The following is a 25,513-nucleotide window of genomic DNA, read 5'->3' as shown; positions in this document are numbered from 1 at the left end:
TTACAATCTATGATGTTTTTGTTTCTTTAACGATAATTACTGGCCTATATTTGCTGGGTGTTGGCCACAGTGCTGGCTCCAGAGACACAATAGTGAATAAGCAAAAGGGAATAGTCATTGATGTGGTAGATATAGTAGTGAGGGCAAATAACAGTAATGTAGTACCATTCTGAAGGCTGGTGAACAGCAGAAGGACAGCAGGCAGAAAAAGCCGAGGCCCTAAGGTAGACAAGACCATAGTGCATTAAAAGCAAGGGAAACACAGCCAGTGTTGCTAGAGTTTGGTCACATAAAGGAGGGAGTAGTGGGCAGAGCCAGATGAAGATGGGCTTGGAGACTGTGATGAGACAGTTGGAATTTATACTGAATGAGCAAGGAGCCATCAGAGCCAGGAGAGAACGCTCTGATGTACTTTGTGTAATATGGTCAGTCTGGCTATTGTGTAAAGACTGACTTGGAAGATGCAAGCACTGATGTGGGGAGACCAGTGAGGAGGCTTTTTTATAGAAGTGCAGGAAAAAGAAGATGATGACATGGATGTAAGTAATGGCTGTGAATCAAAGGAGGTGAGTGACAGGAAATCAATTAATTTTAGGTGGTACCCAGAGGACATTTCATTTAAAGACTTTTGGACCAGAAAAGGGCTGTGATTTTTCCCCCTCCTTAATATGAAGGGAAATTATTAGAGTGGCAACATGGTAACATGAGAGCAGACATGGTTTCCAATATGTTTATGTAAAGGTGACAGAAAAAGCCAGTGGAAATTAGGAAGATGTAAACACCATGTGGGCAAAACTTCTTATTAACACGGTTACAGAAAATTATTTATTTGTTTTAACACAATGACAAATTCTGTTCCAACACAAATAAATCTGATTCCAGATCGTTCAATACTGCAGAAAGATAACAACAACAAAAATTTTTCAGTTTAGGGCTCAGAAAAATAGAAAATGGAGAGGAAAGCAAAGTTAACTTCCAAATTAAATCCTAAATTTAAAAGAAACCCTGTCTCTATACCTGATTAGAGATGAGAACACATCTGTGGCCCAAATATCTTCAAAAACAAGCGTAAGAGCTAAGATAAAGCTGAATAAAGAGAGGTTGTCATGAATTTATGCATTGGTAAATGCTGCCCATATTTTGCTACAATTATTTAATCTCTGTCCAGTCTTCACTTTTACTCCCCAAATCCTTACTTTTAACACAAAAATGGTAAAACTTTTCCCTCTGTATAAAAACGATTAACTGTGAAGTAAACATAATCCATGCTGAGAACAAAATATAAATGTTTATCTGCACTTGGGTTGGCCTTGTGATTGTTTTTATTTCTACTCGACTAAATGTTTCTTAGAAAAGAAAATAACATGAATTATAACCCAGATGGAAAAAAAAAATTGATTTCTGGGGTAATGTGATAAACTCTGTAGAACAAGTTGGTTTTGACTGATTTACCTAACATTTGACTTCTACCTAACATTTCATGAATGTTTCCTGTTTTCTGTGTACTTCCTAGCTTGTCCTCTCAGTAAGTCAGGTTCCAGAGGACATTTTACTAGGAAGCAGAATATGTATTAGCTAGCTTTTAAAAAGATGTGAACATCTACGTGGCAAATATTTTATGCTAACTGCAAAATGCTAAACAGCAAAACTCACCTGTCAATCATATACTCACTGGTAAGGAAGGGAAGCATGCTATTATTGACTTTCTAGAAAATGAAGTGGTGGGAGAGTGGGAGAGACTCAAGAATTATATAGCTAATGAAATAATGTCCTACCACAGCACTTAATTCACAATCTTTACTCATTGTACCACTAAACGCTATGAATTATCTCTGCCTTGCTGATTGATTTCTATCAGTTATCTATAGAGCTTTTGCTTAACATTCTGTAAGACTCTCGCAGAATAACATTATTTACAAAAGTATTGCTTAATAAAGGGTTTCAATGGAATAGCTCCTTTAGTAGGTAATTTTTGCCTATAGAATTTGAAATGTGACCAAAATCAAAGTCAAAACTCTGTGCCACAAATTCTAATTTTCCTATATAATAATTAAATTATAAGTTGCTTGAGAGCTGAGATTGCTATTTCTTTGTAATTCCCTAGTGCCTATTACTTGCCATTTTAAGTATTCAATAAAAGCTGCTAGTGGATTTTCCAATGAAGTTGCAAATTCATTACTTCATTTGGGGTAAGGGAAAGAAAAATAGTGAGCAGGGAGAAGAATATAAATTACAAAAACACTGTTAATCTGAGAAGTTGGTATTGGTCTTTTGGAACACGAGGACACAAATTGCATTTATCACAAACTCCAAGAGAACAGAATTGAGAGGCTCAGAAAGAAAGTAAAGACCTACTACCGTGTTTCCCCGAAAATAAGACCTAGCTGGACAATCAGCTCGAATGCGTCTTTTGGAGCAAAAATTAATATAAGACTGGCATTATATTATATTATATTATATTATATTATATTATATTATATTATATTATTATATTAATTATATTATATTATACCTGGTCTTGTATTATAGTAAAATAAGACCGGGTCTTATATTAATTTTGGCTCCAAAGATACATTGGAGCTGATTGTCTAGCTAGGTCTTCTTTTCGGGGAAACACAATATCAGTGCTCTGAAATAAAATTCCCTAGAGTTCAGCAGAAAGAATAGTCGGCATGCAAATTATTCTGCTTCCTCTTTGATCCTTCTCAAATTCTTAAGAAAGCTCCAACAAAAGTGAACTCCCGAAAAATTCACTCCAAAAACAAGGACCAGCACCTCAACTGCTAAACATTATGTAGAGCTTTACATGTGCATCACCTATGCAAATACAGATTCTTTTCAGAAAGGACTCTCATTGAATTTTTATTTTAAAAACAAACAGAAAATAAACAGCACGAAAATAACTACTCGGGGAAAAACAAGTGCTGCACTCTACCATTTTTGTAAAGTAGCAGAAGGAAGAAGAGAGAAGAAGAGAGAAGAAGAAGAAGAGAAGAAGAAGAGAAGAAGAAGAGAAGAAGAGAGAAGAAGAGAGAAGGAGAAAATTAATAGGACAAACTATTTGGAGTAATGATGTACAATCATGGATAGAACAGAGTTTCAGTAATAATGTAGCATCTAAAATAAGGACATCTAGTATCCTTTGGCTCATTTAGAATTTAAAAATGTACCAAATGACTTAGACATTGAATCACCTGAATTACAAGTAGCTACCAAGAATGAGATGAGACTCCAAATGTTTCTTTTAACATACTCAAGGGTAGCAAAGTAAAATTTTCAGATATGTGACATTTGGAGTCTCCTCCAAAATTGAGACATTAGATATCCCTTGATGTACTGCATGTGCTTTTGTAACTGTTTAGGGGCAGTTGGAGAAAAGTATTATGTGGTTTATCCATGTGATTTTAGACTTTCATTATAGCCCAGATTTTATAAAGCATAGGTGTTTAAATTGAATTCTCCCAGGTAACTCCAAATTTCCTGTCAAGTTGACTCGTTTTCACAACAGAAGCAAAGAAAAGGGATCTTCAAGTCACCATTAAGAAAAAGGATCTTTATATGAATTCTTGAGTCTGACAGCTGTGCTATGAAAACGAGCTAAAAATCAATAGTGAGTGGTATTAAGCAGACTGCTGAAGGACTGAAATTAGAAATCACCTAGCCTTCAACCACCAACTAACAAAAGTATTAGTAAAGTATGTCGTGTTTTCCACTTCCTAAATGTCCTTACTTCAAATATAAAAATACTAAAATTAAATATGCAGACCTGATTTTTAACTGGTATATACAAAAATACTAGAATGCAGCATATTGATTAAATCAAGATTATTTTTCAAGTCAAAAAATTTTCTCTTAAATTTAACTCACCCCTCCTGGTTTATACTTTTTTTTTTAATAAAAAGAGACTGTTTTAGACACTACCAAAAAAACAAACTGCCATCATCTTTTCTTGTATACCAGTAATCTTCACTTCATGTGAAGATGAGGAGGGTATGTGATTCATCATTCATTCCCTACATCTTTTAGGGTCAGCTCCACCATTCTGTCTTCAATTGAACAATGTTATTTATTAATTGTTAGAAATGTAACAAACGTCTTTATATAAAGTTATATGATAGGTGTTAGAGCAAATGAAGATGGTCTAGACAGGGTCTGATAGGAGCATAAATTACAAATAATTACAATAAGTGCAGAATCTGAAAAATTCAAATGCAAACCTAATGTTACTTTGGACCTCTTTCCTTTTTCACATACATGTGTAATGAATAACTGGTACTAGACAATGGATTCCATTAACATCACCATTCACCAAATAAGCTATGATCCCACTCTGTACTGTTACCTGACTTATCATAATACCCTACTCTCACAATGTGAAATTCCACCCTGTATGTCTTTTAAGGTTAAGTTGTACTTTCTTATGAAATATTTCCTCAGTTCCCATATCACCAGACTAGAGTTAATAACTATCTCAGAATAACATTATTTATGCTCTGAAGTTGCACGTATAAAAGTTCTCTACTGGACATTCTAGTTGTCTCTCCATATGTAACCACGCAATTTTTGAAACTTGTGGGAAGTAGTAACCATTCTGTCCCCAAGTGGGTTAGACCAAGAGTATGTAGCCATATTGCTACTCTATGTCCATGACACTGTCTTAGGAAAGAAGGCAAAACATGGATGCAGAATTGAAGAATTGAAAAGAGTCTATATCCTTCATGACTAAATGAATGAGCCCTAAAGCCTATCTCTACATTTCCAGTTACACAAGTCAGTAAATACCCTTATTTTTATGCTAGTTGGTACTGTCTTTCAAAGGGAAGTGTCAACAATAATCCAAATTCTTCATGATTTTAAACACCAAAATTGGTTTTACAGATTCACCTACGCAAATTGGATAAACCTAGATAAATGGATTGACCTTTACGTTACAGTTAGAGCTCACTGCTATTCATTAAAAATAGATAGAAATAATAATACTTATATTCAGAGCATTTTGTTAATGGCTAATAGCTGACACTATATTTTAAAAATGAAACCAGCAAGAAAGACAAACAAACAAAACTGTGCTTTTAACCTTAGACTTACAATGTAATTTAAACTTACAATGTAATTGGAATTTTACACATTAAAAATAATAGATACAAAGCATAATTAACAACTGGGAATAAAAATTGTCAGTTGCTGCATTCACAGAATTTTATAGATGTTTATTGTGGTTTAGTTGGTTAGAAAAATGTAAGTGGATCTTTGATCCAGACAGGTGGCTAAAAGAAGATGGCGAATGAGGTAGAGAATGAAAATCTGTCACAAAATTTGGACTACAAACTTAATGTTTTTAGTTTAAAGCTTGTAAAAACCACTTCAACCTGTATTTCACATTTTTACACTTCAATTTTCTAGGAACATCGAGCAAAAACGTCTGCTCTTCATCTCATCTCTGTAAAAACTTCTTTGTCAATAAAGATTGGCTTCCACAGGCTGAAGCCGTTATCATTACTCACAATGATCTGGAAGCCATGCTAAAGTCACGACAAAGTAAATTCTATTGCAGTATACTTTATTTTTCTTCCTCTGGCTGTGGGAACACAGATCAATACTCTTCAACACGAGAATTTTGCAGCGAAATTTTCATTTGTAACAAACAGCAACAAAAAGCCTTAAGCATGCCCTGTCACTTTCAGTTTAGGAGAAAATGCACTAATAAACTTTTACCCTTGGGTCATCTTTGACAACAGGCAATACTATGCCAGCTCTTATTAAAGACTATTCATATCACTGCCCCAAAAATTTCCCTTAAAATTACCATCTTTTGTATCCATGCAACAGGATGTCAGCTTTGAAAGTGCCAATGAGAGACAGGATCTGTCACCATAGTTAATTCTCAGCACTATTTCAACACCAGGACAGTTGACCCCCCGAAGGGTGTGTTTTTGTGGTTAGCAATACTTATTTGGTGGTTATCCAGACAAATGTGTTGCTCTGTATTAGTTTTAAAAAAAAAAAACAGCAAGTAAACCATCACCTGTAAATATTAGATATATAACAAACTAAAATACATTGACAAGAAAAATAAAACTGCCCAAACTATCAAAATATGTTTCTACAATGTTAGTAGGCTCTGGATAGCACACTGAAAGCACTGTCATATTTTAACCTAGCAGTTACAATATAAGACATAAAACAAAATATGTAAAATGGCAGAAGTTTCTTTAAAGAAAATAAAAAATAAAGGGAAAAAAAGCCCAAACTTTCTATGATATGCAGGTTTCTCCCTTTATAAATTTTATTGAACACATTATTTATTCCACAAGTAACACTTCTACAATAGCTACAATGTAGTCTCTAGGCGTTTGATAAAATGGTAGAATCTACTTGTCAATTTAGATAAAGAAGAGAGATCTAGGAATGACAAAATACATTTCTTAAAATAAACAATATATGCAAGAAGAAGTTAAATCTATAAAAGAAACTCCTGGATAAAAACTTCAACTTTGCCATCTACAAACTGTTAAATACATCACAGGGCCATTTCCTCAAAAACCAATCACATGTATATACGAAATGCTAAGGTATTCAAAAGCACTCTAGCTACACTATTAAAAGCCGCCATCACCCTCAGTGGCTGCATAATGAGTGCACATACAGTACTGTGCAAAGACCCCAAGACACCTTCAGGCTTTTAAAAGGAGGGCCAGGTGAGAGAGATTCTGGAATAGAGCTCATAAAGGTGAGTACACAAGCATGTATGAGCAGAAAATAAACTGTCTTTCTACTTGAATCTTGGAGTCAAATATTATCACATTTTCTTATTATTCATTAATAGGGGCTGTGATTGCATGAACTTAAAGCAGCTGATTTGAGCTGACTCAGGTGACATGAGAGACGTTTCACTGAAAATAGTGTCCTATGAATCTAAAAAGATAAACTTTTTGGTTGATGAGCTATAGAATCTGCCAAGACACAAGCATTATAAGAAGCTAATAGCATTATTTAATAAAGTTAATGTGAGATAAATCTGTGCTGGGAACAATGTGCCCGATATCAGGAGTCAGGAAACACTGGGGTTAAATTCTAGCTCAGTCAATTATTAGATCTCTGGCTCTGGGCAGTTATGAAATAGCATGAATTTCATTTTTTTTTTCCCTTCTAAAAGTATTAAAGGTTAAAGTATTAAAATCAAGTAAATCTTAAAATGAAATAGTGCATGTAAAAGACATTTCATGTCAAGCATTATAAAATGAATTAAGTAGAATATGAAGGTATCTCATATTCTCCTTCAACCCTGGGGCTTTGATCCATGCCGTGCTCTCTAATGCAACTTCTTTCTTACCCCTGCCCCCCCACATCCACACCCCTCATCTGGGCAACGATTTCTCAACTTTCAGATCCTATCTCAAAGAACACTTACTCACAAAGGCCTTCCCTGATGCCTCTGGTAAATCTCAGTCCCGTTTAGATGTTTTTTGTTAGGACCTTCAAACTTCTCCTTGAAGAAACATGATTTATAATTATTTTCATTTGTGTCATTATTGATTGATGCTTGATAGTCTATTGAACAAAGCTGCATTTCCTCTAAAGTTTCACATGACAAACATCTACATTTTAAGGATTCAGCTCAGTTGTCACCTCTCAAAGAGGTCTTCCAGATCTCCTTAACTAAAATATCAATCCCTATCTTTTCATGTGTTTATTTTTCTTCATAATACGACTTGAAACTACATTTTCAGTACCTTTCTATACAATGTGCCTAACATACCCCAGTGCTAAGTTCCATATTGGCAGGGACTTTGAATTTTATATACAATTGCATCTCCATAATCTAAAATGGTATATAGAATAAAACAGGAACTCAGTAAATTTTGAATGTAGGTGATATGTATACATTTTGTACTTGTACTTGTTCTATAGTATTCACCTCTGATATGTACTGATATGTCATAATCCCTCAAAATTCCTCTAGTAACCTTAGTATCCAAGAATATTAAGAGGACCTCTTAGCAAGTCTAACTTTCTAAGATTCTATAGGGGGCCAGATTAGTCAGCATCCTACACATGTTTTTGACACTGGTAAAATTTACATTCCTACATGGGGATAGAAACTTTGACCTTGACCTCATTGCCACAATGGTTTGAAGAACAAATGTTACATCTATGGAACTGCTTTAAGAAGAAAATACAAATCTAAAATTAAAATGCAAACTAGATAATGGCAATATGGAACCAAGTGTTTTATATGGCTAGCCCTATTAGAGATTTTTAAATGAGATTCCATTTGATGGAAAACACTTGTTGAAAACTTTTGGACATACTACACAACCACAGTCTTAATTTTACTTTAAAACATTATCAGAACTTCTGTAATACTATAATTTTATAGCGACTTGAGATGAAGACAACTAGGTTTAAAAAAATCAATCCATATATTTACAAGGTTGTTTTTTTTTCTAATAAAGCCATGCAATTTTACTTTACCTCTCACAATAAGTTGAGCAAAATTGGACACACCAGAACCTCGTTCTGACTGAGTTACGCAGCGATACAAATCCTGGTCAGTTTTTGTCACTTCTTGCAATCTAAAGGAAGCAGCAAATCTTCTGTGATTGATGTTCTTAGTCTGGGCTACCGGTATGTCTTCTCCATTTCGTCTCTGAAAACAGAAACCAATGTTTAAAAAACGGGTTCGTAATTTTTCCATAAATCTAAAGCATCTTAGCAACCAACATGTGTGATAAATTATTCCTGTTGTTAAATTAGCAGGAAAATGTCTATGCAGCCCCCAAAATATTTACTATTGTCATCAAATCAGGAACAGTACATAGGTAAATACTAGTATCCTTTCAGGGGTATAGTGCTGATATGATGGCAGTAATCTCAGTTTTCCATAAAATTACTATTAGCTCAGAGCATAGTAATGAACAGAATATTTAATTGCTTCATAGCAAGTGATTTACTGCCTCCTTTCTCCCAGAGAATATATCGGTATGAGCTTCTTTTAGCCCTTAGACTAGATTGCATATGCTGTAATAGGTTTATCCCCAATAGGAGATCGAGATCATGTCATGTCTGATGCATTTCAGTATTCTAAATGTGTAGCATGTGACCAACTCAGAATGAAAATAAAATACCGATGAATAATTTAGAATCAACCCAAAACCTGTCCTCTTTGCAATATTCTATCTCTTTGCCATTAATGACAGCCAAGTTATACCACTTAAAAGAAGTAATCAAAAGAACCTACATGTTCAAAGCATATCTGTCCATTTTCTAATTGAAATATTAGAAAACATCTTTATGAAATCAGGGTGCCTCACACAAAACCAATAAGCATAAACTATAAAGCAAATAGTGAAAAAATTCAACTACAATAAAATTTATTACGTCTACGTTGAATGACATCATAAAGTGAAAAACACCACTAACTGTGATATATTTCATGGAAATAACCATCAAAAGGTAAACAGCCAGGTTATATAAAGGTTTACAGTTCAATAAGAAAAAGACAAAGAACTCTATCGAAAAATAAACAGGCTATGAAAAGAAAAAAAAATGTATATATTTAATAACTATGAAAAGAAAAACCTTAACCTAAATTTTAAAATACCTTTATGTCAAAGCTAGCACAAAGAACAAAGAAAAGTCACACTATGAGAAATAATTAGTGATGATCCTCAACCTCATTTCATGTTGGTGAAACGCTACGTATCCCTGGTATCCTTTCATACCACCTAAAATATAATTTTATGCTACTAGACATGGGAAACGAATCCCCCAAAATTACTAGTGTAAGTGTAAACTGTTAGTAATTTTAGAAAATAATTTCTTACTATCTAGTAAATGTGAAGATGCATAAACTTTGGGATCCAACAATTCCACTTCTGTGCTTCTACATTAGAATCACTCTTGCATTCTTGTATGTGATTAATGAGATATTTACAAGAATGCTTAACTCACAGGAGTTTGTAATAGAGGAATATGGGAAAGATCCATATATTCCTGAGAAGTGGATACATAAACTGAAATTTATCCATTTAAAAAAATATAAGGTAGTAGTTAAACAAAGCAAATTAAGACCAGTAGTGTTTTGGTTAAAAATTTTGAACAGCTAGTTAAAAATATAAAGGTGTGATTTTTACCATTTCTCAGGGTCTTTGGTGTAAACATTGCTACTAAGGCCTCTTTCAAATTACCAACGTATTATTATTTGGCTCTTAAAATTCCTGAAAAATTAATACTGGCAATCATAAGCTGACTCCAGCGTTCCACTGACTTGAAATACATATACTCATGTTTAAATTAAAAGAAAAAAAAAATCCTTAACAAAAATTGAGACATAAACAAAAATGCAAAACCTTAACTCCTATTAAGTTAGAGTAGTGAGTACATTAGTGGTCATTTATTGTTTTCTATAACTTTTTTATATCTTTGAAATACTTTGTATTTTTCCAATGAGTAAATAATAGAGACCACTTTATTACTTTAATAATTTTTAAACCCTAAAATCACCCTTCTCCTTATCTGAAATGATACATATATACATACTATGTAACATATACATTAATGTGTATGCAAACACATACCTATGTAAGAACACAAAGTCCCAATTATAATTTTACAATTTTTCATTCCTTCTGTATTCTATTAATTACCTTACCCACCCATTCCATGGTTTTTGCATCAAGATCCCTGATCACTCCCCTGGATAATAATGAAGAGAAAAAGCAACTTATATTCAAAAGCCCTGAAATATCAACCCATAAAATCAAGTCTAAATTATTTTTCCCTATAAGCCACATTAGCAAAAAATAATTACACAAGCAAATCTCAGGTTGCATTTTTTTTTTCAATTATCACATGGTTTGATACAATATTTGTAACTGGCAGGTAGACTCCTTACACCTATACACACTCTCCCCTCATATTCTTAATTTATCCTGTCAGTTTGTTCTCAACCTTCTGTCACCTTTCTCCCTGCCTTTTGTATTTCTCAGTTTGTCTGCAAAACGAGCCAATTCCTGCTGCCCGCCCTGCCTTCTGAGTTATCTTGTGAATGCACACATACACACTCACGTCTTTGAACACCACGCCTTTCAAACATTTCTTGTGAAGAGGTTCTAAGTACTCTTAATGTTTCCCTACCAATGATCATTATGACATTCTTTCCATCTTAATACGCATTCATCTCACAATACCATGTTCTTACAAACTTTTCTCAAAGGAAAACACATTTCTTTCTACAATCTTCCCTCCTTTCAGGAAAGGACCACACTATTCTGGTTCCTCACTTGCAAACCACCCTTCCACTAACCACTCAAGGCCTCTTAGTTTCTGGAATTCCCAGCACGCCCAAATACCATTCCCATCACAGTTACCTGCCAGAACAAATTATCCTCTTCACCACATATTCCTGTAAATATTCTCAGTATTCCCAAACTTACCATGGCCACAGGGCTGTATAACACCCTTCTTTATACCTTATATCTTACAATATCCAAGTTCCTGTGCTATGATAGTTTGTTCTTGAATCACAACTGCTCTTGTGAATCTATCTCCCCTTCCTTAAATCCTCTACATTATCAGTGAGACACCACTTTCTGACCCTTTACTTTATAACCAGCCATTTCAAAGAGGTTTTCACTAACCTGAAATACTTCTAGATTCTTTTAACTATCCACTATTTATGCATTGCCACTATAGGATTTGAACCACTTCTTTGCAATTATTCCAAGACTACTAACCTTCGCTGGAATCAGTCACTTGCTCTCATGAAAAATTTTGTTACCCACCAAGGAAATGAACAACTCTTAGACATCCTAGTTGGTCCGCCCAGTGATTTAAGTTATGGCGACTGACTCCTTCCTCTCTACCTCAATTTCACATTCCATCAACATACTCTTTGTTTTCCAGGCCCACTAACATTGTCATGGATTGTGCCTCAAAAACTCAAAGATGATCATACAAATATAATGACCTGGCTTTTTTGTCTTGAATGTTGTCTATAACATATTTCATATGTGTCCTTTTAACTCTGTGTATTAAAATCAGCCCGAAGGTAGGGTTTCAAGTCTTGAATATATATTTATTCTTCCATGTCATCATATTATCTTTATTTAGTGGGGGCTTAAGTTCTTTGTTAAAATGAATTAAATTCACTGATCTTCTTAGAAACAGGAATCATATAACTTCTCCTTAGTATTTTATAAATCATTGTAACAAAATACATAATAGTCATTAATTAAAATTAATAATAAAGGGAAATTTTAAATATAGAATTTCAAAGACATCTAGATATCATTTATGCCAAGCTATTTCTGAACTATACCACAGGTCACAGACGTTGACAGGCCTGCTGAAGGTGATTCTCTCAGGAGATCACAAAGTTGATTACATTATGTTTACATTTGTGTGCATTAGTATACTAACATAAATACAACATATATATGCTTTTACAGGATATATATTATTTACGTAATTAATGAGTAAGTAGAATTAGGTTCTATTTATCCCTTGAAATATAACAATAAATATTATTTTGGAGACATATAGATTTATCTTCAATAATCATTTAATAAGCATGTCTATGTACCTGATGTTATGTTAGCTATTATTTTGGTTCCCTCATTGCTCTCTCATACAAACCAACTGTGACAGTCATTTCCATTTAAGGATGATAAAATCAGGATTCAGAAAGATTAGAAATTTGATACATCGTCTGTTAGCAGTACCATTAAAACTCAACGAGGTTTGATCACACAAAATCCAGCAATATTTCTCCTAAATTGAACCAAAGCATTTGTCTTTCATTTATTTCATGGGTCCAGTCCAACAAATTGATTATCTTTTTTTAAGACCTGATCAATTCATTTGACCAATGAGAAAATATAATCTAACATACTAGACACTGCTTTATTTACTCAGCTTCCAGTAATGTATTACAGATAAATATGACAATTGATGACATGTACATTTCAGAAGTCAAAAATAGTAACTTTTTCTTTTATTGTCCAAAATAATAGGTCTTTGCCTTACTACAAGCTATCATTTTAGTAGAGTAGTCCGAGCTATGAAGAAGGACATAAGAAGCAATGGTAAATGTCTCTTATGCAACAATGTCTGCATATAATTTTCTGCCTTTATTTATTATTCAGTTTCAGGCTCTTTATCCTGCTTTGAGATTTTTACATGATTTTTCCATTACCAATATTCCAGGCTCTGAGAAATGAATCACAAAATTATATGATCCAAGGATTATAACCTAGCACTTTGTTTTTGTCTTTCTCATCACCCTTCCACAGATTCTTGTCATGCTTTCTTATTTATTTTGTCTCCAGTATACATTGCTGAGACTTGTCACTTACCAAATAAGCCTGGTAAGTCTTCGGAATCCCCGAGTTATCACCCCTCTGCTGTTAAACTAAGTAAGTTTCAATATAGAGAATGCATGCAGTATTTATTTGACAAGATCAATTCCTGGCATAAAGTAGTATAGTGGTAATATTGGTTAATCCCCAACATCTATAATAACAAGGTTATTAACCAAATCCCTTGCTAATCAAAGTATGGTCTACAGACCAGTAACATCAGGTTCACTTGTCAGATTATTACAAATGCAAAATCTTGTGATCAGTCTGGACTGACTAAATCAAAATTTTCATTTTAAGAGAGTCCTAGGTTATGCATCAAAATATTACAGCTTGAAACACACTGTTTGAAAACAATCATGGGGGTCTTATTCCAAGTAACGGTGATGGATCTAAAATGGGGTATACCCTGATTCTGGCCAATGAGATATGATACAAATAGGCAAATAATTTCCAGAAAAGTTTTCTCCCTTCTAGAGAAGACACAGTGGGTACCCCCTCTCCTTTTGTTTCTCAATGTCTTGTCTAAAATGCTGAGGATGGTACATCAAGGAGAAAAACGGAATCAGGTTGTTGATTTCCTGATTGAGCATCTAAAATGATGTCAGCAATTCCTAGAGCACCCTTCTTTCTGGACTTCCTGTTAGGTGATATAACACCTTTAGTTATCTATTACTTTCAGCTTGAAATCCTAAAAGTTAACATGGTACAGTTAAAATATGGTACAGTTTATTTCAGCTTTTCTTTTCAAAGCTTGAAGAAGGAAATTAATCCAATTTAGTTTTAAATTAAGTAATGTAGCACTTAGAACACTTGCAGAGATTACTTCACTCTATTGACTTGAAGAAACAATTAAATTACACTTATTGTTTTATTTATTTTTTCACTGGTTTTCCTGGGCACATAATTGTGTATATATATATATATATATATATATATATATATATATATATATATATATATCCTTATTTTCCTAGAGTTGGAGAGACTATTTTCCTGTGTTTGGTACTTAGGTTCCTATTTAATAGCATTAAGAGGACAGCACATGATTTGTCAGTACTTGCCCTTTTCTCCAAAACTAATCCCAAAGTAAATCTGCACACTATAATTAACTGAGATTGAAGTGAATCATATAGTACAGTCAAATTAATTCCAAACATGAGAGTTCCTTACCAAGGCTTATATTCCATACGATTTTTTTTTCTTTCTCATAGGGATGACACAGCAATCATCATCATCATTACAGAAAATTTAAATTGAAGTATTTTAGAAATGTGAAAATGTATCATGGAAATAAATGTTTAGAAATCCAGAAATTTCTAAAATTAAAATCATTGTTATTTTGAGAAAAGCTTTCATTTATTTATCTACTAGAAATTATACTTATTTCAACAGATTAAGCACTTAATAAGAAAATAGTGTTCTAGAAAACATTACACTAAATTGATAACACTAAGTTGACCAAGTATATACTATTAATACTTGGCAATGAAAGGATCAAACAAGGTGAATAATAACTAACACATAAAAAAGAGACAGGTAGCAAATAATATAACTGTAAACTGAAACAAGACAAAAATGTGCGGGGACAGCAAATTACTAGAATTGGGATCATAAGTGTAACAAACAGTAAAGTCAGCTATTAAATAAGAAAAGGAGTTTTAACCTAAGAAGCACAGGTATCTTTGCAGTATTGAGAGAAGGTGACTGTTAGGAGGAGCCGCAGCAGAGAGCATGATTAGGTAGACTGAACCATGCCTGGGGGGAATGATACCTAGGATCCAGTCCTGAATTGATATTTATTACATTCACAATTTCTCATTATGGTAGTCCCCCCTTATCAGTGCTAGATATGTTGCAAGACCACTGATGGAAGCCTGAGAACGCAGATAGTACCAAACCCAAAGATACTATGTTCTTTCTTATACATACATACATACCTATGATAATGTTTAATTTATAAATTAGGTATAATGAGAGATTAACAACAATAACTAATACTAACACAGAACAATTATAACAATATTCTGTAATAAAAATTATGTGGATGTGAGTGAGCTCTTTCTCTCACTCCAGTAATTTTTGTATTTTTTTAGTCCAATCCTATTCTTGAATCTGTGTAACCATCCCTTACTTGAAGTAAAAGGCCTGGTGTCACTCATTTCAGGGGATCCTTTGCTGAAATCTTTGTGCAGGATCAATGCTTTCTGTCACAATGTGTTGCCATCACTAGGAACATATTTTATGCTCATGTCTTTCACCCACAAATTTAATGCCTTTCCATCTTAACTAAGCACTTATCACGCACCGTGTCCATAACTTTTGCAGTTTGAGGTGAGACAGCAAAACTAGCACAAATTTATTTTTCCTTCACAATTTCACGGATAGAAGTTTCATTCTTGGCATACATCATAGCAATCTCAGCGTACAATTATTTTTCTTTCCTTTTCAAGTCCAAAACTTTCACCTTTACACTTGGAAGAACTTTAAGTTTTCTCTTAGGCATATCCGAATTGCCAGCATCACTACTCTCGTACTTTAGGCCATTACTAAAATAAGGGTGACTTGAACACAAGTACTGTGGTACCATGACAGTCAGTCTGATCATCCAGAAGGCTACTAAGTGACTAATGGGTGTGTAGCATATACAGCGTGGATACACTAGACAAAGCGATGATGCACGTCCTGGGCAGGATGGAGCAGGCTGGCACAAGATTTCATTCCTGTACTCAGAATGGCATGCAATTTAAAACTTATGAATTGTTTATTTCTAGAATTCTCTATTTAATATTTTTGAACCTCAGGTGATTGCATGTAACTCAAACCACAGAAATCAAAACTCTAGATAAGGGAGGACTACTGTACTTCTCAATTCTTTACCTTTTCATCTAAGAGTGGGGATATCAGTGTGTACCTGCTTGCTCAAAAGAGATGTTGACAGTATTAGGTGAGGTATTTGTACAGAAATTCTAACTGCAAATCCTGAAAATAGCAGTAGAATAAAGATAATAATCAAAATAATATTTAAGCACATAATACATATGATAATTGTGATTGTCTTATAATGTGTGAACTTGGTTAGGCAACAGTTCCATTATTCAAACACTAACCTAAATGTCCCTGTGAAGGTATTTTGTAAATGGTATTCATGTCCATTACCAATTGACATTAAGTAAAGGAGATTATCCTCAAAGGGAATTAGATAATCTGGGTGGACTTGACTCTATCAGTTGAAATGGCTCAAGAGCAGAGTTGAGGCTTCCCTGTAGTAGAGGAAATTTAACCTGTTAATATCAACTTTACTTTGTGCAATTCTAGCTTTCCTTTCACATAGCTTCCTTGCCCTACAGACTCAGACTTGCCTACCCAGCTCCAAAATCACATAAACCAATCCCTTACAAAAATTCTCTTGGAAATATGTGTACTGGTTCTGCTTTTCATGATTGACAGAGATAATTTTGTTACCAGAAATGGTTCTGGAGGAACAGATTTTTAAAGAAGAGTTTTATAATTTTGTCTGGCACTCAGTTTTCTGGAAGTGGTTCTCTAATCTGATTAGATTTAAGGGAACTATTAACTCTTTGCCAGTGTAAAGAAGACACATAGAATGACATCGTAATAGAGACATGCAAACTATCACTAATAGAAATTCCTAATCAAATATCTATAGAACGTAAAGTTCTAGATGACAATATATTTGCTACCTTAGAACATTTTAGACAAACTAAGAAATGTAATGGAATTGGCTTGTTGCTTCAAACTGTGTTGGAGAAAGTGGCGAACGAAAACCATGTAAGTACAACGATAAAACTGTATAATACATAGTAAGAGAGAAGTTGAGTAGATCAAGGAAACCAGTGCAATTAAACCACTACATTTGGGGGATATATTTTTTTTCGATTAAAAATAAGGAGAATGAAAAGTTTGAGAGAAAATGACTAAGAACAATGATATACCAAGAAAAAAAGAAAACAGAGATAACAGAAGTCCACACAGAAGGAAGAGAACAGAAAAGCACTAACATTTTAATACTTTTCAGAAAATTAAAAAAAATTAAAAACAATTAAAAAAAAAGTTCTGAAAATACATAATGGAAGAACACAGCACACACCTGAGAATACTAACCCAGAATGACCAATGACCAATGATACATGTTCTTATAAAATTAGAATCTTGAAATAAATAAATTAAAAAAAAAAAACTTAGAATACTTGTAAAAGGCAGGTAGATGACTTAAAAGGAAAAGAAAGTTTATTACAAGACTTATTCCTATTAGCTATTATTCCCATTAGCAATTCCTGGGAAATCCACTAGAAAATTAGTGTCAAACAACCAAAATTATTACGAAGACATGACATATGAACTCATGATGAACATTAACATTGTTATACATAGAATAAACACTAAATACGGGCCAAGTGGGAGAGTATAGTTAAGCATTGGCTATATGCTAACAATGAATATGGTACAAGTATTCCAAATAACATGAGATTAAAATATGAGTATTTATGGGATATTCTAATTTTTTCTACCCCTGGATCATTGAGAATCAAGAATATTAATGTGGAAAAAAGAAGATACAATTGACAAATTGTAATAGAGGAAACGTTAAGTGAAAATCTTTAGGCTTGAATTTGAAATATCAATATGAATTCATAGACATCTTATCCTTAAACATATACACATATATTAAATTTATATACTTATGTAAATTTATATAAATGTATTTGTGTGTATATATGTGAGTGAATATAGATATGTGTACACACACTCACACACACACACACACACACACAAATATATTGTACCCCTTAGTATCATGGTCCTGAAATCCAATTTCTCACTAAAACAAACCAGGACACGAAGTGTGGAGGAGATAATGTACAATATGACACCAAAACATCATATAATATCAGATAGGAAGGAAGCTGTCAAAGACTACTGAAGTCCTATCAAAAGGACTCGACTCAACTTGAAGAGGTTACCCCTGGCCAAAGATCGGACACATTGAGTTTTAATAGTAGTAATAACTACAATGAAGTGAAGTCCATTAAATATGTTTAAGTCCATGAGTACATGATATTAAATTAAAAGAAGAATCAGTCACCTCTGGCGGATGATAAGAAACCAATTATTATATCGAAAACTAATAACTAACTAAGGCAAAGATCTGAACATGTATCTTCCCTTCCCTAATGAACTATATCACTGGGTAGCCAAATAATAGATGAGAAGTATCTCCTCATTAACTAACAAATACAAAAGAAACAATAAAATTAGAGTACACAATTTACAACCTCTAGGAATAAATATAGGCAGTAAGCATCAACAGCTACCCAGATCACAAAAAGAAAGATAAGACATTTTGTGCCTGCTGCAATCACACCAACTGCCACCACTAGCACTGGACTCTGAATTTTGCTGCCAATTTGCATGAAATTCAGAAGAACATGATGGACTGAAGAGGACATTTATATGCAAGCAATAAAATGCAGACTCTGAAAAACTACACCTCTAGTGGCCTAGGCTCCTCAACAGATAAAATGAGGAAAAGAAAGGGAGAGAGGACAAACCCACAGATAAAATAAACTTTAAAAGACATATTTTTATAAGCAGACAAGATTAATTACAGTGTCTGTGGACATATATGTAAGTGGGGGAAAAAACGAAAAGCACAAGGGCTAAAAGTCATGATAATGTTACTGCAGGGTAGGAAGATGGGTCAGGGCTGACTAGGACACAGCATTTAGAAGGCACTTCTTGGGGGGCTGGCAAAGTCTCTGTCATCATCTCTGAGGTTGTGTGTATCTTACAAAAATACATTGAGTCATCTTTTATTTATGTGTGGTTTTCTATATCTAGGTTTTATTTTATAATAAAATAATTTTGCATGTTTTACATTATTTATATTAGACGTCTTTTCATAAATAAATAAACTCAGCCTGCTGCCAGAGCCCCCATGTTGTAATACTCATCACAGGAACTCAGTGGCGAGTTGTAAAGTGATTGCCATGACACACCTTGAAGACACAGTAAAAGGGCAGCTCTAGGCACAGCAGGGGAGTGCATTATCCTTGCACAGAAAAATCGGTAAATTGTTATTTATAGATATCAATAAAAAGAAATCCTTGAGCTCCTAGGACTGCCAGGGCTTTGCAGTATGCTCCAGGGGTAGATAAGAAAGACAAAAAATATTCCACACATTATTCATTTATAATCAATTATGTAACCTGTAGACAACAAATTCAAGAGTTTACAAATTATTGAACAGGGGAAAAAATGCAGTATCTTTAAGGCATTATACTCTTTATGGTAGCAATCCTCATAAAGCCAACCGACATGACCTCAGGAACACTTAACGGTCCTAAAAATGGAATGTATCAGCTTTCCGATGCCCGTCGTTACATATAGACATACCAAAAATGCAGAAGGTAAACAAGAAAAACATATAATCTATCAGACTTGGTCAGTGACTTTCAAAACCAACAACATAGTTCTTTTTATGAAGCCATGAAGGGAGAATATAATTCTATGAACTCAAATAAACCAATATCCTGAGGAAAAGCAGGACTGACAAGAGTGATAGCAATTAGCTACCAAATAGAACATGGTCTCAAGTGGAGCAGAATTAATTGTAAATCAACATATACACAGAAAAAAACATCATTACTGCTTAAATGAAGGATAAACAGAGAAAATTAGAATTAAATAGCCGGCTAGTGTTCATCTATCAGTTTCAGTCAAGAGCAGTTTACAAGTCAGGAAAGCACAGCAGACGTGGTTAACACTCCTCGCTGATGTTATTCCTGTTCCGTGAGCCACCAGGTACAGAGCAGCCCAGCTCAAGGCCTTCCCAAAGAGCCTTCCCATAGATGAATTCTCCTACGGGATAACTGGGACACACCCAGAGGTTTAATTGAGCCACAAGCTTCAACACTGTCTTGATAAACTTTTATTAAGGTTAAAAAGAACCAAAAGGAATGGGAACATCACCTCATTTTCACTCCTAGTTAGGATAACTTACATGCAGTAGAAGGTAGGAAGGAAAAAAGGAAACAAATGGGTCTAACAGAGAAATTAGTTCCAAGACAGAAAATGAGACAATAAATGCATTCACTGGCTGTAAAAAAAAATAAACTTTTGAGAAAATTTAGAAAGCTGTCTATTAATTCACTCTCACAACTTCCCAAATGTTGTCAGCTGGTGCCAACCAGACCCAAAACTCTATTGTCTTCCTTCATTTATCCCTCTCCTTCTCTACTCACATGTTTTACGACTCCACCAGCACTGTCCAATCATAGGCCCTCACTCCTTGATGTCTGTACCTCTACTAGTCACGTCTTTTCTGCTTTTGTCTCCATCTCATGCTTGGCCCCATCACTGTCATAAACAATATTTACCTCTACTTCCCATTGGGAAACTTCCACTTCAATAAGATAACTCCTCCTGATGTTCCAATTCCACCCACACACACAGAACACTAACCTGCAGTGATAACTATGCCCACTGAATCTTTGCTTATTCAAGTCCTGTATGTCCTTCAAAGCCTCAATCAAATCTTCCTTCAGGATTTCACCAAAAGTTTCAGTCTATGGTACTCTCTGTCAACTCTGAAATCATATAATGTTTAGATTCCACGTGGTCTTTTTTTTTTTCTCAGTTATAGAAGCATCTCTTAGGGCTAAAAGGACACTAAAAAGTATCCGGCCCAATGCAATTATCTTTAGTAAGTGCTTATCCAGACTGTGCGTGAATATTTCCACTAATTGTAATTTTACTACCTCCTGGAATAACTCTTTTTAGCTTTTAACAGCCCTACAAGTACAAAGTTCTTCCTTATAATCAGCTTATATATATCTCACCATATAGCTTCAAAACATTAGTTATTACTGTACTTTAGTCTCTATAGGGAACAAATTAAATACCTCTTGCATATTTCCAATATTCTAAGATTTTAAGAAATGTATCCAGTCTCTCACAATCTCAAGATATATTCATAACATGTTCCTCTAGCCATTCTGACGTCATTTCTTCAACTCTACTAACTGTCCTAGTAATTACATACTGCCTTTGGTTATTCTAATATTTCAGATATGTGTCAATCACTCTTACTGACAATGACCTGAAAACTGACAGACTTCTACCAAGCCCAAACAGTAGAACAGTTTTTATTATATCTTCTTCCTTTCCTTTTGTTTTATGGTACCCAATGAGCTAATCACATACTACATATGTTCAATCAATTTGGCTTTGAAATATTTCTCTTAAAATGTTTTCTATGAATTGCCAACCATCAACTGTACATGTTTCTAGGGCTGGATTAATTTCTTCTAAGAATTTTCCTTCATTATAGTAAATGCAAAATTACCAGATTTGTTCTCAAAAGGAAATAGTATTAGAGATAGCAAAATCTCTTGTGGAAATCAAATATGCTGCAGACATCCTGGCACTTCATATGACAGCATAAGCAGGCATAGGAAGATACTGTAGCAGGGGAGCATCAGAAAGAGCTTTGTGAGCAATGACTAGATAGAATTTGAAATAGTATAGCGATATATTTCAGCAGTTAAAATTTTAATATTTTCAAATTAACTTTTTTTTTTAAATCATGCCTCTAATTTTCACTGTTACATGACAATGTTTACATGTAGTATAGGAACAAAGCTATGACATTTGCCTGGATAGATAAAACACTGTGCAGCCAGAAGTTTCAGACCAACCATTTTCACTGACCGTACGGTAACAACAGTTGCTACTGCAAGAGGTCAGCCTTTCTCTGGTTGTTTTATAGAGCAATTTGTATTTCATTTCACTAATTCTACTCTCCAACTATTACTCTCAATCCATTGCTTAAATTATCCATTGCTTTTATAAGGAATGACATATCCTTTGGCTGAGAAACTAGCCGTAACGCAGTACATTAGTGGTGACAAACCTCACAAAGGGCAAAGCGATGGCTGACTTTCCCGTACTGGCAGGCCCTCTGAGGTGGCACAGGGCCAGCTCCTGCGGCAATTATAGCCAGATTGGTTCAATTGCCACAGTTCTGATGGCAGTCTGTATAGAATTACCAGTCACATATTCAACAGCCTCATTTTAATTCACCAAAACAAATGGTCCCACTAAATCTACCCAAACAATTCCCTACTTTCAATAACTCCACAGTTGACTGTCACTGTCCGATCCAATGATACATGCCCAAGAAGCTCTGTAATGATGGATGGAGTCATTAGCACTTTAGTTTCTACACTGGACCTGAAGCCAAAGCATATGGTCTGACAGATGTTGCAGCAATAGGCTCTATTTGATTTGCCATGTAGGTGTCCACTTATACTGGACCTTCAGGAAAGAATACGAATTTATAAGTTAAAGTCCAACCCCTGTTTTAACTCTTCCACATCACAAAAAGTTATAACATGTTCTAATAACAGAACATTCAGAAGATGCTTTATTTTATTTTTCAGCTTAGACTAAAACTGAAAAGTTACCGTTGAACTTGATCAAATCAGAAAAGAGGGACAGAAGTGCAGGAAATGTTTGTAGACTAATGCCACCTATGGCTTGATTAGTACTGGCAGAAATTTGGATATTTGATAAAATGTTTCATATGCTCTTTTTTCCTCATTCATGGTTTGTTGAGGAAAACTGTATATACAGTGAATTGGACAGATCTAAACATCTGACAAATATGGCTATATACATATATATGGATTAATTTGGTTTAATATATATATATATATATATATATATATATATATATGTATGTATATATATAAAACCATAGACCCATAGGTCCCCCAATAAAGATGTAAGACATTTACATTATCCCAGAAAGTTTCCCCCTGCCCACTTCTAATCGAGCCCCATCCCCAGAGACAAATACTGTTCAGATTTCTATCACCGTAGATTACTTGTATCTCTTCTAGAACTTAAGAGAAATGGAATCATATAGTGTATACTCTTTTATCTGCCCTCCTTCTGAAAACACAATGTTGCTGATATTTATCCATACATGTATGTATTAGTAATTCATTGCATGTATTAGTAATTCATTCTTTGTTATTCCTGAGTAGCATTCCATCGCTTGAATGAACCACAAATTGTTTCTCCATTCTCCTATTAATGGACATGTGGGATCTTTACAAGTTTTGCTTATTATGAATAAAACTGTTATAAACATTCTAGCTCAAGTCTTTTTGTGAGTACAGTATATGCCTTTACTTCTCATATATATGGAACTGCAATGTCATATGTAATCTGTTGGCTTATATATTCACTTTTTTTTCTGCTTTCACTTAATCTACTGTTCATATTAATAAGAACTGGACTAAAAAGGACATGATTAAAATTTTTACCCTACAAAAATGTATAAACTTATTTTTTCCTGTGAGAAAATGATCTGACAATTCTCAGGAATATAACATGATGTTTTTATTATTTTACTCAGGAATACAATCCATATAAATTATACATTACAATTTAATTGCACATCTTATTTCCTATAACCTATGTATTATCCTAAGCCTTAAGTTATGATTCACAAATTCTCTACCACTGGGGGTTCCCTCGGAACACAAAATGGTTCAGTTCTAAAATTTGAAAAACATCTGTTTGCATATGAAAAAAATTGCAAATAGTAAGTTGAGAAAAAATGTTGTGTTTATATCTAGATATATGCTACTTCATTGAGCTTTATGATAGAAAAGGAGTTTGGAAATTCTCTAAGAGCTACTAAAGACTTTATTCTAAGTCCCTGTCTCACATAAATGAACTTCATAACACACTTTTTAAAACTATGTTCCAGAAAGCCTCATAATTTCACCATATTTCTAGCTTGTTGACTCTCAACAGACATCTAAAAACATTCATTCATGTTTCTTTATGCATCTGTAGTTCACTCAGCATATTCAACGAGATTAATTTGGACTATGTTTTTTGTCATTGTTTTCTAAATGTATAGAAGGAATGACCTACTTCTAAGACTCTATAATTACACAATCTGAGATCTTACAGGAAAGAACACTCCCTGAAGATACATCCAGAACCACTATGATACACTTTATGAATTATCTTACAGTAGCTCAGATAACTCATTCTTTGTTTTTTGTTTTTTTTTGTTGTTTTTTGTGGTTTTTTTTCACTCTGCTTTTTAATTTACCTATTGAAGCACAATATCATATAATGTAAGTGATTTGCACACATAAAAAGTTCATCATCATTTTCCATTCCACCTGATCATGGCAGGTATAACGGCTTCTCCACTATTTTCTTACTTCTTTGATAGGATGCAGTGACCTTTCATTGAGTTGCTTCGAGAACATTCATTCTCACTACTATCAGCAGATATTTTAAGTAATTGTTCTCACAGTGATACTTAATTTAATGGACAATTTTTCCCATATAAAACTAATAACATAAAAATTCTATATTATTGTACCAAACAAAAAAGGTAATCAAGTTAATGTTTCAGGTCATCAAAAATACTATAAAGACCTAGTTTAGCATCCTTAGCTGGAAGGGATTTTAGTCTCTATCCAACATCTCCTTTTATAGATAAGGAAATTGACGCTCAGAACAATTCAATGAATTCTCTAAGCCCACAGAATTAACTGGGTTATCTGAGTTAAAGGTTAGAATTCAAGTTTGAATTAAGAACTAGACCTCCTGGTTTATAGGAAGTTGTTTTACACCCAAAAAAATGACTTGACATCTGTTTGTATGGGATGGCTTGGAACCCATTGTATGGAATCATGGAACCAAGATTCTTCCTACATGACTATGTTTCCACTACTTTTAGCAAAGGATGGACAGTTTTTTTAAGTCACTGGTCACTTTCTGATTGTCTCATTTTATACATGTATAATAACTAGTCTTACTCATTTGAAAACATCCCTAAACTAAGTAATTGATTTTTTTTTTTTCAATATTTGCAAAACATGGAGAAGAATACTTAAGAGAATAAGTCAAGGTAACTTAACTAGTATTATTGAAAAATGTAGAAAAGCTTTTTCATCAATAAGGTGAATATGCAAACTGCTGAGGACTTCAGCGACCTCAATGTCAAAATGAAGAGAAATATGCACATATACCTTGACAAATGTAAACATAAGGAAGAGAAGAAATAAAGAAATCAGAAGAGAAGTATCACAGAA

The 25,513-nt window shown here is 33.9% G+C and overlaps 1 protein-coding gene across 14 annotated transcripts in view; it reads right to left on the bottom strand.

Moving 5' to 3' along the window:
• Positions 1-25,513, bottom strand: part of PTPRK (protein tyrosine phosphatase receptor type K) — a 504,015-nt gene that overhangs the window by 210,106 nt on the left and 268,396 nt on the right. For all 14 annotated transcript variants that reach the window (XM_019729449.3, XM_019729452.3, XM_074333559.2 and 11 more), the window contains exon 6: positions 8,476-8,650. In XM_019729449.3, the coding sequence (XP_019585008.1) occupies positions 8,476-8,650 (175 nt within the window). The remainder of the gene's footprint in view (positions 1-8,475; positions 8,651-25,513) is intronic.

The sequence above is a fragment of the Rhinolophus sinicus genome, chromosome 2, assembly GCF_057876585.1.
Source record: "Rhinolophus sinicus isolate RSI-liver-muscle chromosome 2, RSI-T2T, whole genome shotgun sequence".
NCBI classification, from domain to species: domain Eukaryota; kingdom Metazoa; phylum Chordata; class Mammalia; order Chiroptera; family Rhinolophidae; genus Rhinolophus; species Rhinolophus sinicus.
This window is presented reverse-complemented; position numbering and strand designations above follow the sequence as displayed.